The 14646-nt window shown below is 39.8% G+C and overlaps 1 protein-coding gene across 2 annotated transcripts in view; it reads left to right on the top strand.

Annotated features, from left to right (window-relative positions):
- The window catches only part of pex7 (peroxisomal biogenesis factor 7), a 55684-nt gene that overhangs the window by 8658 nt on the left and 32380 nt on the right, over positions 1 to 14646 (top strand). For both annotated transcript variants that reach the window (XM_084029967.1, XM_084029966.1), the window contains exons 7-8: positions 12590 to 12696; positions 13366 to 13479. In XM_084029967.1, coding sequence (XP_083886093.1) covers positions 12590 to 12696; positions 13366 to 13479 — 221 coding nt within the window. The remainder of the gene's footprint in view (positions 1 to 12589; positions 12697 to 13365; positions 13480 to 14646) is intronic.

Raw genomic sequence — 14646 nt, 5'->3', positions numbered from 1 at the left:
TCCGTCAAACCACATTTAACTTCCCTGAGTAGCTTTGTTGCCCAAACATGAGGTTTGTCTGGTTTTGTTCGTTAACCACGTGTTTCAAACTGTTTCAAACTGCTTAAGTCCAGAAAAATGTTGCGTGTTGCTTGTCTTTGTTTTTGTGGAGTATTGTTTGTGTCAAATATTGTGAGCCATTTTTTTTTTTTTTTTATTGAACTATTGTATTATGTGGGACCCAGCAAGAGAACCAACCCTGTCATAAATATATTCAGCATATATTTTTTACTTAAAGTTGAGCAGATGTCATCTGCTAATTTTAACACTGCAACATTAGGCGGAAGTGTTAAAACTCCAAATCCAAAATATCCAAAATATTGTCCCCAGAGGCTAAATCGTCGCCAGCAGGTTGACCTTTGTTGAACTCTGACGTGTGAATTCAGACTTCCAGACTGCAAATGTATCTAGCATGCGTAAGGCCACAAAAAAATAACATGTAAATGTAAAAAATGTTTTTCTATGTCATTTTACATCACTTTTACAAGACCCAAGCCAGATTTTAGAGTGTTCTTTAATCACTTTTTGTCTCTCCCGCAACATTATTCCTCTCTCCTACAGCGTCTATTACAATTACATGCACATGGTGAATTATGAAAATTAGGTGATGACGTCATTTAGCAACTTTTAGGACAGCCAATAACTACTTTCCTTACCGAGGAGTTGCCAACACGGAGAGATGAACACAGAGGGTCGTTTGTTGTGCTGCAGGTCAGAAAGCAGAGTGGAGCTGCAACAAACACAGCTCTCCTCTTCAGCTCATTTTCACCCACATAATTCAGTCTGGACACCAGCTTGTTTCCTGAGGGTGGAATCATGAGTGCCGGTTTGTTTTCACACACAAGAACTCTCCTGAAGCTCAGACTGATTGTGTCACATGCATCACAGCAGATCTCCTGTTGGTTTAGTTTGTCTTTAACGTTTTAATACTCTTTTATTTTGGAGGCAACCTGATGACAGACATCCTGAAATGTCTTGTTTTATCCAAATCAAACAGATATTCATATTATTTAATATTGACTTGATTATCAGCTCTGCAGAACAAAAATCTTTCATTCTATCTGATCTCCCTTTCTGGTTTCAGCTTAAGACTTTAACTGTGTTAAACAACAACACAGTCTCATGGCAGATGGTGAAATGGTGATGAAATTTGAATCTATAAATGTCACGACTCAGAAAAACAGAGAACCCAAAAGCACTACTTCAGAGGCAGTAGCTTAGTGTTAGAAGGAATCAAACAAGGCAGGATCAAACAGGCTGGAAAACGCTGGATTAGCCCAACCACGATGTTTTTCCTAAACCTAACTTTCGTTTTGTAGTGTAATAACTGATAACAGAAGAAAAATGTGATGCAGCACTAACGATACTTCCAAGTGAAATACATTAGTTTGAAAGTCGTGCTGACTCGAGTGACATGGAAAAAAAAGGAAATTCTACGCGGTAGATCATCCAACAAGCAGCAGTATCCAAAAACACTGGGGTCAAAATGTGAAAAAGATCAAAAACACTAGACGACACCAGGGAACCGCTGGAAACCCCAGACTGGGGTAAAGACAATCTGGCACAGAAGGGAAAGGAGACCTTAAATCCACTCAGAGGGGAAGACAATGACACACAGGTGGAAGACATCAGGGCGGGAACCAGCATCACACGAGTGGGAAGCTTGACAGGACAATGAAAGGGGAATGAAAACGAACAGACTATCAAAATAACACAGCAAGTAAATGTATACCAAGTCAAACTATCTTACTGGACGGGTCCTGACAAGGATCAGCAGATACTCAATAGTAAAGGACTGAGATTTCCCTTGTTGTATTGATACACATCTTTCAACATGATTGATGATGACAGGACTTGTTGTTGTGGTGCTGCAGCCTCTCGGTGAGCTGTTGGCGGTTTGATGCATCAGACCACACGTGAACATGGAGGTAAGCAGCTGTAACTGCTGTAACATGGGCAGTCGGTCCACAGTAATGGTTTTATTATGGAGGTCAGTGCTCAGTAAACCATTTAGCTGCAGCTCCAGAGCTCCACTGGAGGATTTATCTGATCTGGATTAAGATCTAAAAAGCTCTGTGTGACTGAAACGCGACAAGTAACACTTGACATCTGAGTTCAGCAATTAAAGTTAAAACAAATCTTTGTCTTTAGTGTCCTGATGCTGCAGCTTGTTGAACACAATTTGATATGTGGTAAAATTTGCATATTTATTTTTCCAAACCTGCATGGGATTAGTGAGACCTGTTGTTGTGAGTAACGTTACATCCTGGTACCGAACACACAGGCTTCGTAACTTCAGAGAGACGCCACTTACCACACTTTGGGTGGAAAGTAGCGCTGCAGCAGGAACCTACAAACTACACTGGAACCTTCTTGTCCTGACCAATCAAATCAATCCATAACACTGACACTGAGGAGAAGCAGTTAACCAGGGTAAAAGGAGACGTGATTCTCCCATGCTGCCATCAGTGAAATCACAAGGTATTTTCCACTCGCATGCGGTGGCTGATAACCAACAACCATCTATATTAGCCAGAAACTAAATGAGTAAATGTTGCATTCCGTTTCATGTAAATGATAATAAAATTGAGATCGCTCACCTCTTTCTATCTATTAATCATTGTGAACTCCTCCATCTCCCAGGGCTGCTGATAGACATTACATTATTTACAGTCTCTCACACACACATCCTGAGACGTTGCAGTGAACTTTATTACCATCATAGTGCCCCCTGGCGAAAATGAACAAAGAGTGAGACAAAAATGATGGATAAACTGAGATGAGCCCCTTTCAGTTGTCGCCACATTCAACACACACACTCTCACGCTAACCCTGTCTGAGGTTTCTCACACACACACACACACACACACACACACACACACACACACACACACACACACACACAAACAGGAAGGACTCTCTGCAGGGCTGCTGTTGATAGACGGGTCCTGTCTCTTTTCAGAGTGCTCCGCTGCAGGCCTGGTCACAGCTGTAATGAGAACACAACCAATGATCAATAGATGATAACACAGATGTTGAATGTATTTACTCACCTCAGATGAGAAGAGAGAGAAGATGTTCCTGAGGTGAGGAAGGTTAGAGTGTGCTCATTATTCAATATACAGTTCACTGTTTGTCTTTCTTTCTTGGCACCAGTGAGCTGTGTGAACAAGTTGAATGTATTCATTTGGACAAATTGTTCTTTAAAAGGGTTTTTTGATTGAATTGTCAGGAAGCAAAGCAGTAACATTCAGAATGCAGTGTGATTTTAATGCAACATTGATGTATTTTTTAAGACGTGAAAGTAGTTAAATTTGTACCAAAATCAAAAAGTCTTAAATGACACAATGCAGATATATTCGGTGCAGCCAACAAAGCTTTTTCACAGCGCTCATTTTAACATCACAGTGTTAACTCTGTGAATTGATAACTTTAATAGTGGCACATCATTTAGTTTGGCTGACTCGGCTACTTAAATGGAACTGAGCCATTATTAATGTAATTAAAGCTACCTCAGCAAAGTACCTGATGGTGAGGCCTTTATCAGATGGAGCTTTTTTTTGGCAGTTTGCTACATATTTTTTACGACCAAATGAGTGCTAATGTTAGCTTAACACAAACCATGAACTTTAAGCTAACCCAAGTACCCCATCTTTCAGTGGACCACTTATTTTTGGTTTTTGGTTTTGTTCCCTAAACCTAACGTTGGTTTTGTTGTTTAAACCTAACGTTGGTTTTGTTGTTTAAACCTAACATTGGTTTTGTTGTCTAAACCTAACGTTGGTTTTGTTGTCTCAAGCTAACGTTGGTTTTGTTGTTTAAAGCTAACGTTGGTTTTGTTGTCTAAAGCTAACGTTGGTTTTGTTGTCTAAAGCTAACGTTGGTTTTGTTGTCTAAAGCTAACTTTGGTTTTGTTGTCTCAAGCTAACGTTGGTTTTGTTGTCTAAAGCTAACTTTGGTTTTGTTGTCTAAACCTAACGTTGGTTTTGTTGTCTAAAGTAAACGTGTTTGTTCTTAATATATTGAACTGCCAACAGGTGACAGCTTTCTTGCAAAGTAACAATTAAGCTTAAGCACAAAATGAATGACATCAAATTGTAAACAAAAGCCGTTCTCCTGGGGATGATGTGTCCCCCGTTGCCATGGCTGCGTCTTCCTCCTCCCCTAATCACTGTCAACTTCACTTTCACTTTCTCACGTACATCCTGCTGACATGAATAAACCGATGGAAATGCGGGTCGAGCTTGCTATCAGTATAGAGCAGCATGAATGCATCTTTGTCATGACTGCATCGCTTCTCGAGATCCGTCGATATCTTTGGTTTCGCTTCTCCGAGTGCGGTCATCTCCATGTGTTTGTGTCACTGTCGGCTATTTCTGATAGTGAGATTGTGAATCAGAAAACTTAATTGTCCATCAGACTTCATGTGACAAAAACATTCGTTTATGCGGGTAGGCTAAGGCGAGGAGAGCGAGATTTGCTAACATTCAACAACATATTTATTAAAAACAAACCAAACACATTGGAATATTAATTTCAGCATTCGATGAGTATTGCTTTTTTACTCTTCGAATTATCTTCGATTCCCGAATCTCATACTAACAGCCCTGTGGAACACAGTCTACATGTGTGCCCACGTATTGAAATGGGGGTTGATTAATCAATAAGTCAATTAACAGAAAAAATGATTTGCTGCTTTTCTCAATGCCTTTGGGTTTTGGACTATTGGTTTGAAGAAACCTTCAGTGTTTTGATGGACATTTTATCATGAGTTGTTAATTTTTATAGACTAAGCTGTCAACTGTTTATTGAAAAATGATCTGTACGTTAATTGGTAGCTCTAGGTAACCATTAGGTATTGTGCTGAAAAGGCTTAGAATTAAATTGATAAGAAAAATAGTACCCTGCCTAATTCTGGCATAATGTTTCTTAATACGCATTTTCTTTGAGAAATAAACTCAATACACTGAGCAAAAATATAAACGCAACACTTGTTTTTGCTCCAATTTTTCATGAGCTGAAATCAAGGATCTCCGACTCTTTCTACGCACACAAAACATTACTGTGACCAGCCCGTGTGCAATAATCATGCTGTCTAATCGGCATCTTGATATGCACACCTGTCAGGATGGATAATATCGGCAAAGGAGAAGTGCTCACTAACAAAGATTTAAACAAATTTGTGAACACAATATGAGAGAAATAGACCTTTTGTGTATGTAGACCTTTGATTTCAGCTCATGAAAAATTGGAGCGTTGCGTTTTTATTTTGGTTTAGTTTTAAAAAATATATATATATTCACATAGACCGTTCACTTTTGTAGCATTATCAATATGATAAAGCAAAAGGCAGCAGGCTGTTTTGTCTACTTACGTTATTGGTCCCTCTTCAAATCTTATTTTGTTCATTTGAAAAAAGAAAAGAGATTTGGCATCATTCTAAAACATGACAAAACCAGTTCTTAGTATGAACTTGTGCAGAGATGTGTTGTTCCGGTGGGTTTTACAGATGGATGGATGAGTAAATGATAATGAGTTGTCAAACAGCACGAGCTAGCATTAACGCACGGTGGCGGATTGCTGGCTTATCTCACAGTGGAGGCTTCCCCTCTGGTAGCTTTTTACACTTAGCATGAGGAGGCTACTGCCACTGTCGGCTTTGAAGAGAGAGGAAGTGAAGGAGAGAGTGTCGGAGATATGGAGGGGGCAGATTGTGTCTCATTCCGATAAGCTTATCGGGGTTTCCCATGCTCCTCACTGCCTCTCATCCTCGCATCTTCTCATGTTTCTCCTCCTCTTCTCTCTCCTCTCATCCTTCTCTTCTCTCCATTCCTCTTAATTTGCTTCAGTGCCAAGACAAGACCCCCCACCTCCAACAGCAGCAGGAGAGAAAAGCGGTTGAGTTTCAGGCTTCAATCTGCCATCCATAGCTCCTCCAGTGACAATTGTGGTGCCAGAGTTGCTCTCAGCTCTGCAACAAATCAGAGCTTCAGTGAAATACAGCTATTTTCAATCATGCAATCTGGTTTGACTCTACAACAGAACTAATTAACACTTAAACAAATGTCTTTTTTTAAGACCTTTACACACCGGGGGCATTATTTTTCTTTATGCAATTCATTTTCTTATTAATCTATTCTTTAGAACTATTGTTTTTGTACTTTCACACAGAACGCATTATGCAGCGAAAAAGTGGCAGATGGCAGATTTTTCTGAGCATTTGCTCTGTAAGTAAAGCCATCAACCAATGATGTTGTGCTAAATAGACACATTTAAATGTACATTATAGTACACTAATGTAGACTCTTTTCTGTCAGTGAGCGAAGGGAGTTTGTTTAAGTTTTTATTATTAATTTATATATCAATCCCATTTTTTTCGTCATCAGAATATTACATGTTGATATCATCACATCATCTCATCCATCACCTTGTTGTCGTCTCGTCATCTGCTTGTCATATCATTAATATCACCTCATCATTGAATTGTCTCATTATTGTAATGTCATTGCTTCATCATCCACTCGCATCGGCTCATCATCTTGTCATCGCACCATCTCGTCATTGCTACAAACTTGTTTAAGTGTAAGTTAATGCTGACAGGCAGGTTGTAATATACTTCCTTGTGACCAAGTATATCAGCATGAAGTAATCTATAATCTAAAGGTAATCAAAGTTCTATTTTGGCTACTAGTTGTTACATTTACCGAACATTTGGTCATTGTCTCACAATCGACTCATTGTGATCCATTACCTTGTCACCGCCTTGTCCGATGCTCATAGTATCGTCTCGTCATCACAACGCCTCATCATCATTTCTTCATCACCTCACCATCGTCCCTTCATCGTCTCGTTACTGTCTCGTCACATATCAGTAGGTCGACTAGCTAATGTTAGCATAGCATGTCACATAAGAAAAACACATAACACTGTGTTATTACATTACAAACGCTACACATGCACAAACAGGACTAATACACATGTGTTCATGGAGGAACGAGATGTGAGAGCTACCTCATAGATCCTTGGTGACCCAGGAGGTGAACTGGCCTCTCTCCAGCTACCGGCCCACACTGGCAACCCTTTTTTGAAACCAAAATTGTGAATCCTCATAGCGTCTACCATTTTTCTTCTGTCACTTCTGTTTTCTGTCACTGTTGGCAGAATTGAATGCAGATGAGCAGAGCTGCATTGAAACGTAAGCTCAGGGACACGATGTCTTTAGTCTGCGTGAAATTCCTCTGGTTGCTATTGTGTCACCACACGACTGCTCTGCCAGCTCGCCTCGGTGGAAGACACCAGCTGTGTGTTTGCAGCCCTCAACCAGTGCTATTATAGATAAGCTGTGGAGGTGGCTGATCTCAGCTTAATCAGTTAATAAAAACAATCACATAAATATGTGTGAATGCAGCTCTTAAGCTTTTTATTTGCGCCCCATGAACACCCACATACTCGTTGGGAATACATTCAGTCTCGACAGCCTCGACCCACCCCCCAGAAAAGATGCCATCAGCAACAGAAACTAATCTGACATTCAAACAAAAATTAAATGGTTCTTATGACCACAGTAACTTGCCCAGTGATCTTTTTTGGAACCTGTATCTTCAGATAAAATCAAGTTTATGTCAATAATTTCTTTTGGTTTGCACACATCCAAATGTTGTGTCTTGGTTCGGTTTTGACACGTTTTAGCCAGTTGTTGAAAAGGTGAAAATGCATACGTAATCTAAATTATTTTCAAGAACAACTATATCAGTGTTAGTGCTGCTGCTGTAAGAGTTGCAGTCCAGTAGATGATGACTGTAGCACTTGATTGGCCAGAATGGATCAATATGAGCCAATCAGTGAAGTGTTTTTCTCTGTCACTTCTAGTATTAAACAGTCAGAAAATCAATATTTTGCATCACTGTTTTTACAGGTTTGGATGGAGATGGTGCGTCGGAGGTGTTGTAAGGAAACCTGAGATAGGGTTCAATAGTATTTTTAAAAATCTGAATCCAATCTGCTTACTGAATCAAATTTTTTAGCTCTTGTCATTGCAGTTAATGTAAGTGGTAGACTATCGTTTGTCTGGGCATATTTATACAATTTTAATAAGTAGGGAGCTAGGCTTTGACTAAAGGTCATGTATAACTCCCCTGGGGAGCCCATCGTGACCAGGTGTTTTATTTCTTTTTTAGTGAGGCGATGATGATTTAAACCTCTGTGATGGTAAGTAAGTCCCTACCTCAAGGATTCATTGTTCTCCATATGTCCAGGAGGTTTGCATTATTGGTGACCATGTTCAAATTCACTTGGGGAGTTTCTTGAAAGTCTCCTTGTGCAGGATCTATCAACATTCGCTGCTGCTCAGTGAAACTTCCATCAGTGAAATAACAGACCCACAAGGCTTGTTTGAGATGAACTCTTCCTCGCCTGAAAAGTAGACGAGATCAGGCGGCAGCAGCAGGAGGCAGAGAAAGAAAGCTGCGATCTAGTCAGAGAACTTCCAGCAGCCTTCAAAGACTTAACAGGAAGTCACAGAAATAGTTTCATTCTGTTAGATGTGATCAGTACGTTTGGATTTATTTAGATTTGTTCATTAATATGTGTCTATCTGCTATTGTATTCTCTCCTTTATTCATTTTATGTCTGCCTCGTAAAGCATCCACAGTGCAAATCATGCTATTAAAATGTACCTTTTTTACTCATAGCAGATATTTTTCACCAATATGATTTCTATGGTCTTGGAGATACTGACTCAAGTCACTCGTAAACGGATACGTTTTGTGATAGACTCAGAAGTCCGACAGTCCGCACACTGAGTCGAGTTTAGGACCTCTACAGCTAGTGCAGTTGATGTTGTTGACGTATGGCATTTACATTGCAAAATAAACCATTGAATGGTAGAACACGCTGGAATTGTGATTCACCTTAACACCATGCAAGAAAACTGTTACACTTTTGCTTTACATAAAGACATGTCCACTATAAATAATGTATGAAATGTCCCGAGAATGCGGGAAATTAAGTGTCTGATGGAGGATCCCCAGCCCCCTACCCCAAATCAGCCGCCACCAGAAGTAGGGGTGGGGGGGGGAATTCTTAGTTGCATCGCGATGTGGATGGCGTGCACATAACCGACCGGCACCCGCTGCATTTACACCGATAAAGTTTCATCATTCATGGCCAAAATAAACACTTCTACTGCTTTGTACATGTTGTGGAGTCCCAGACACACAAGGAAACTAAACGGCATCCTGTCTGAGTTTAGACCTTTACCCGGAGGTGGATCAGTTAATCTCATAGAGCTGTATTCACAGCAGCGGTCACTATCAAAAAAACACGTTGTGATTTAATTACAATTAAGAGGATGTTGAAGTAACAAGGATTAGTAAAAAGTCCGAAGTCATGGTTTGTTAAGTCTGTCTGTTAAGACGATACAAAAATAACTTTAAAAAGCTTGTTTTGGCGTTCGGCTCGCTCAGAGCTAAGCTAGGCTAACACCGTAGCGGCTACGTAAACACTGAACACAACGTCTTCTCGGCTTAAATACGGCAGCGACCTTGTTGTTTGTTCCACCGACAGTCTCTGGTTTTACTCCTAGTGTGTTCGTCTCTGTATGAAACGTAACATACTATCCCACGGCGCCGGGAGACCACAGACCGCTACGCTGTGATGTGTTGATATGCAGCTGCGTTGATTAATGCATTGAAAGGTTTTTATTCGGCTACAGTATAGTGTTTTTATCTCATCGCCTGTAACAGGAGGACTTTGTAAAGTATATCTACTTGTGACAAAGAAATGCCTTTTCTTTAATAAAATATTAGAGAGATAAAGTAATTAACCTGTTGATTTTATTTAATGATATCACAAAAGTAGGAAGTGATGAGCAAACTCTCGCAAAGTCGGATTAAAATGTTTTAAAATCATGCATGGAAATGTACAGCAAAAAAAAACCAAAAATCAAATCGTTGAGCTCTGAATCATAATTGAATCGTGTGCCAAGAGATTCCCACCCCTATCAAAAGTATATTTCAAACCTGTGTGAGAAAATCAGTTGAAACTGTTAATGTCATCCACACACAGTGTGTGTGTGTCTGTGTGTGTGTTATACATCCGCAGAAATGTAGTGTTACAACACATCAGTCGAAGCTTACTGCACGTGTGTGTTAGCTGAACTTGCTGATACAGCAGAGATACCAGGTGTAACAGAGCGAGACCCTTTTATAGAAGTCAGCCTCTAATGTGCTGCAAATTGTACACACACCCTTCTATGTCTATCTTTGTGAGGACCGCCATTGACATAATGCCCCTAAGCATAACCCTAACCATCTCAACTAAATGCCTGACACTTAACCCTAACCCAATGGCCATTACCTGCTTCAAAAAATCCAGGATGGATAATCTTGACCCATTTACCTTTTCCTATACAATGCAAGCCCAATATTTGTGACTCAATGTTGTAACCTAAAACAGGAAATGATGTCACTGCTGAGGAAATACTTTTAATTTAAACGATATTAGACCAATGCCAATCAGTAGCTATATTTGTATTGTACTTCTGTGTGGTCCTGCTTTTTTGGAGGGACGTAAAAGTCTGAATAATTGGCAAAGGGAGGCCCCGTTTTTCATGGACTGTGCATGATTTTGTGGTGAATCGAATTTCTTTATTCTCCTGCACTTTAAAACAAAATCTGAACCCTCAAATACCCTTTGAACTTCTGTTCCAAAGTGAGGTTTGACCAAAATATCATCACTTTCCACAAATGTCCTCACTATGAATGTCTAAAACTCAGTCCCCACAAAGATAGCTGTACAAGTGACCACACACACTGTCCAGTCGGCGTGTTTTCCCCTTGATGTGACGTGATGCCAGTGGAGCTTCCACACATGGCTGACAAGTCAAGGGGAAGAGGATAAATAAAAGAAAGAAGGACTTGAAGCGTTAAAATGGTTCTGAAAGAATCGATAAAGAGCAGGAGGATGTGGTCTGGTAGAGGCTGATGCTGGGAGGCTGTGTTGGCTTTTTAATCCAACGTTGGGATTAAAAAGGAGGAGGAGGGATTGATGAGGATAGGGAGTAACAGGAGGACATGAAGCAGGATTCAAGGGGTTTGTCAGTTAACATTACGTGTGAATCAAGAAGCTTGGTGTATGTTCCCTGCGACCAAAAACAGCCAGGATTTGTTTCTGAGCTGTTATTTCGAACTCTGTTTCCTTCTTCTCACTGAGTCCAACATATTCCAGACGGTTTACTCCTGGCGTTCACCATCAAAGTGGCCCACTCACATAATCATATTAGGCTAATTTATGTTGTGGTGACTTCCAGACAATGACTCTAAGATGGCCCCCTTTCATCCCTCTTCCTCGATCTTTGGGAACACATAAGTATCATTATTAAAGTTCCAGGTAAGTTCTTTGCCAAAATAAAATGTTATGACTATAACTTCTGTTCCCTGAAGGAGACCAGACAGCCCTGTGATGATATTAGATTGAAATATTCTCTTTTTAAAATAAAGGTTGATTCACAACCTGTAGAATGTGATCAAGGCTTGTACACGTTTCAAACAGAATTTTTTACATGAATGTTATTCGGATTTAAGAAAGAGATCATGGAGGCATGTGAAGACAGCAGTCATGTTGCTATTCAAATACAGCGCAAACTGAATATCCCCAAAAAATGGCAAAAGATAATCCGATTTAATGCATTTCTTCATCTACTATGCAAATATTACAGCATTGTCTTATTAGGTATGATTGGCGTAGAAGCAATCGCTACCCCTACCCACTCGGCTGCCGCTCAGCTTTTATGTGCGTTAGTTGTACTGTACCTGTGTATACTTGCATTATCATGCACATAAATCACAAGATCCAAAGCCCATTCAATGGAGTTCATGATTGTAACTTTTCAACCTCAGCCAAATGTAAAAATGTTGTAAAAATTGTTTCTTGCAAACTCAGGTTTTTTTGATGCACAAATTAAAAACTCACAAACAAACAGGTGGGTGAAAAAGGCACAGTACGGCACGATTTTTAACAGCGTGGTTGGTTTGAGGCACACTGAGGCCCTCACTCTGACTTTGGCTTAAGGAGTGAGGAGTTTGAATAAACCTCTCAGAACCTGCTGGCTGTGAAATTAATGAGGAGGGAGGAGAATAGAGTGTAAAGGTTCTGCTTTATGATTGTCGCAGTGTGTTGGCAGACCCTCAACACACACACACACACACACACACACACACACGGTTGGGTTGATGCCATAATGAAGTGGTCCCTGAAATGAGTGTTCACAGGAAAATAAGTCATACCGACACACACACACACACACACACACACACAGAAAAATCAAACCTGAAGGAACTCAACACTTGCAGCCGCGTTCCCCTCTATTAACCTCTTCTTTCTTCCTGTCTATCTCCATCTGCCTTCAGTTCAATTAAATTACATTTTAAAAATAAACTTCACAGGAAGTTAGGTTTAGGCAACATAACCCCTAAGATCAACAGTGTGGGCTGTGGTTGTACTGGACATGTTGAGTAAATTTCCGCTGTATGTCTCTTGTGTCTGCTTTCAGGTGACGGGACACTCAGAGTTTGGGATGTGAAGAGCGCTGCCTGTCGATTGGCCATCCCTGCACACAAGGCTGAGGTCCTTAGCTGTGATTGGTGCAAATATGACCAGGTAACCCCTCACCTTTGCTGCACATTTGGCTTTACTTTTTTTTTTTAATCATCCTTAAAAAATGTAGTTTATGCTAGAATTAAACCATGTCTCCCACATAATTAAATTTCCATGCAACTAAACTGAACCCTCAACTTATTCTAGACAGAGCAGTTGCAGTTTTTAACTATTTGAAACTATTTGAAACTATTTGAAACACGTGCCTTAGGAACAAAATATAACAACAAAAATAGTAAAAAAAACTATTAAATTAGGTTCAGTAAAAAAACATGTTTGGGATTAAAATTACAAAAACAACTAAAACAAAATTACTATAAAACTACTTGTTTCTAACGTGACACAAACATCAGACTCATGGGTGTTTTTTTTACCTGTAGTCCATGACAAAATGTATTTAGCATGTCCCCCTGCTTTCTGGTCTGTTGGACTCTAAATGGACCATAATGTACTAAATGAACATCATGCTGGATTGAAGAAGACTTGAACTGATTGAGACCATAAACTCATGTTTACAATCTTTACTGAGATAAAACATCAAGAGAGAAGTAGGACCATTTTCACATAGACTTCACTCAGACTTCTTTTTGTAACCAGAGGAAAGAGAATGCAAGTTTAAGGCACGTCAGCACTGACCTTTTTTTTTTATTGTGAATTGTCTTCTTTCTGCAGAATATTGTGGCCACAGGTTCAGTGGACTGCAGTGTGTGTGTGTGGGACCTGAGGAACGTCCGACAGCCTGTCAATCAACTGCTAGGCCACACCTACGCCATCCGCAGAGTGAAGGTACGCACACACACACACACACACACACACACACACACACACACACACACACACACACATTCAGCCTCGTTTCTGTTTCCAGTCTCATGCTCCGTGAAGTGGCTTGTAGTAGCACTTTGTTCTCATAATCGAGAGTAATGTGTGTGTCTGATGGCAGAGAGTTCAGGGCCTGACAGCATCAAAACACCCACTTAAATGGAGCTAATAAGACACACACACACACACACACACACACACACAAACACATGCACACAAAAACACAAATGTGTGTGTGTATAAGAAAAGACAGCTGCAGAGGAGTTCCCAAACACATCCCACTTACTAAGATTAGACACATGTCACTTTACACACATACTGACGTCATGATTAGGGACACACAGACACACACACACACACACACACACGCACACACCCAAACATAATAGACCAATCACCGGAGATCACCCAATCAAGAAACTAGTCACTCGTTTGCAAACCAAGACTAATGTGATTTTCATCCCGCAATTGGCAGAAGTAAAACGCTAATGTTAGGCTATAAAAGAACCACACTACTGTCCATCACTATGATAAAGACAGACTAGTGTTCTGGTGATGCTGAACACCAGAGGATACTGAAGCAAACCAGGAATAAATAGTGACCCAAATCAGGACTCTCACTTGTTAGGAACTGCCTTTTGAAAGATATTTGAAAGCCTCTAAATGCCCAATTATTTTGGGCATTTAAACAATGTTTCGAGAGCTGTTGTGGTGCTATTTAATTGTGTATGTTGTGTTACACTAAGAGGACACCTCTTCAGTGCTTTGTCTATTGCATTTATATCCTCTAAAACAATCATAATGTTGAATCATCACTTCTTCACTTGAATCATATGGGTTTATTGCTCTTCTTTAAGCCTTAATGTTTCTGTAAAGCCCCTTGGGTACCTATGTAACATGGGTTAGAAAGTACTTTAAAATAACATCAGCAGAAAAAAACAAAGAAACCCAAACACATATTTCTAAATGAAAAATACATACAAAAACAGCACACAAACACATTCTTTATTTTATTACATAGTTTATCATATAATATATCATAAATAAAGTAGTATTACAATATTCTACTACTATATTCAATATATATTTTTTACAGACACACAATTTAAATGTGCCAAATCGACCTTCAAT

The sequence above is a fragment of the Eutrigla gurnardus genome (assembly GCF_963514095.1).
Source record: "Eutrigla gurnardus genome assembly, chromosome: 16".
Classification (NCBI taxonomy): domain Eukaryota; kingdom Metazoa; phylum Chordata; class Actinopteri; order Perciformes; family Triglidae; genus Eutrigla; species Eutrigla gurnardus.
This window is presented reverse-complemented; position numbering and strand designations above follow the sequence as displayed.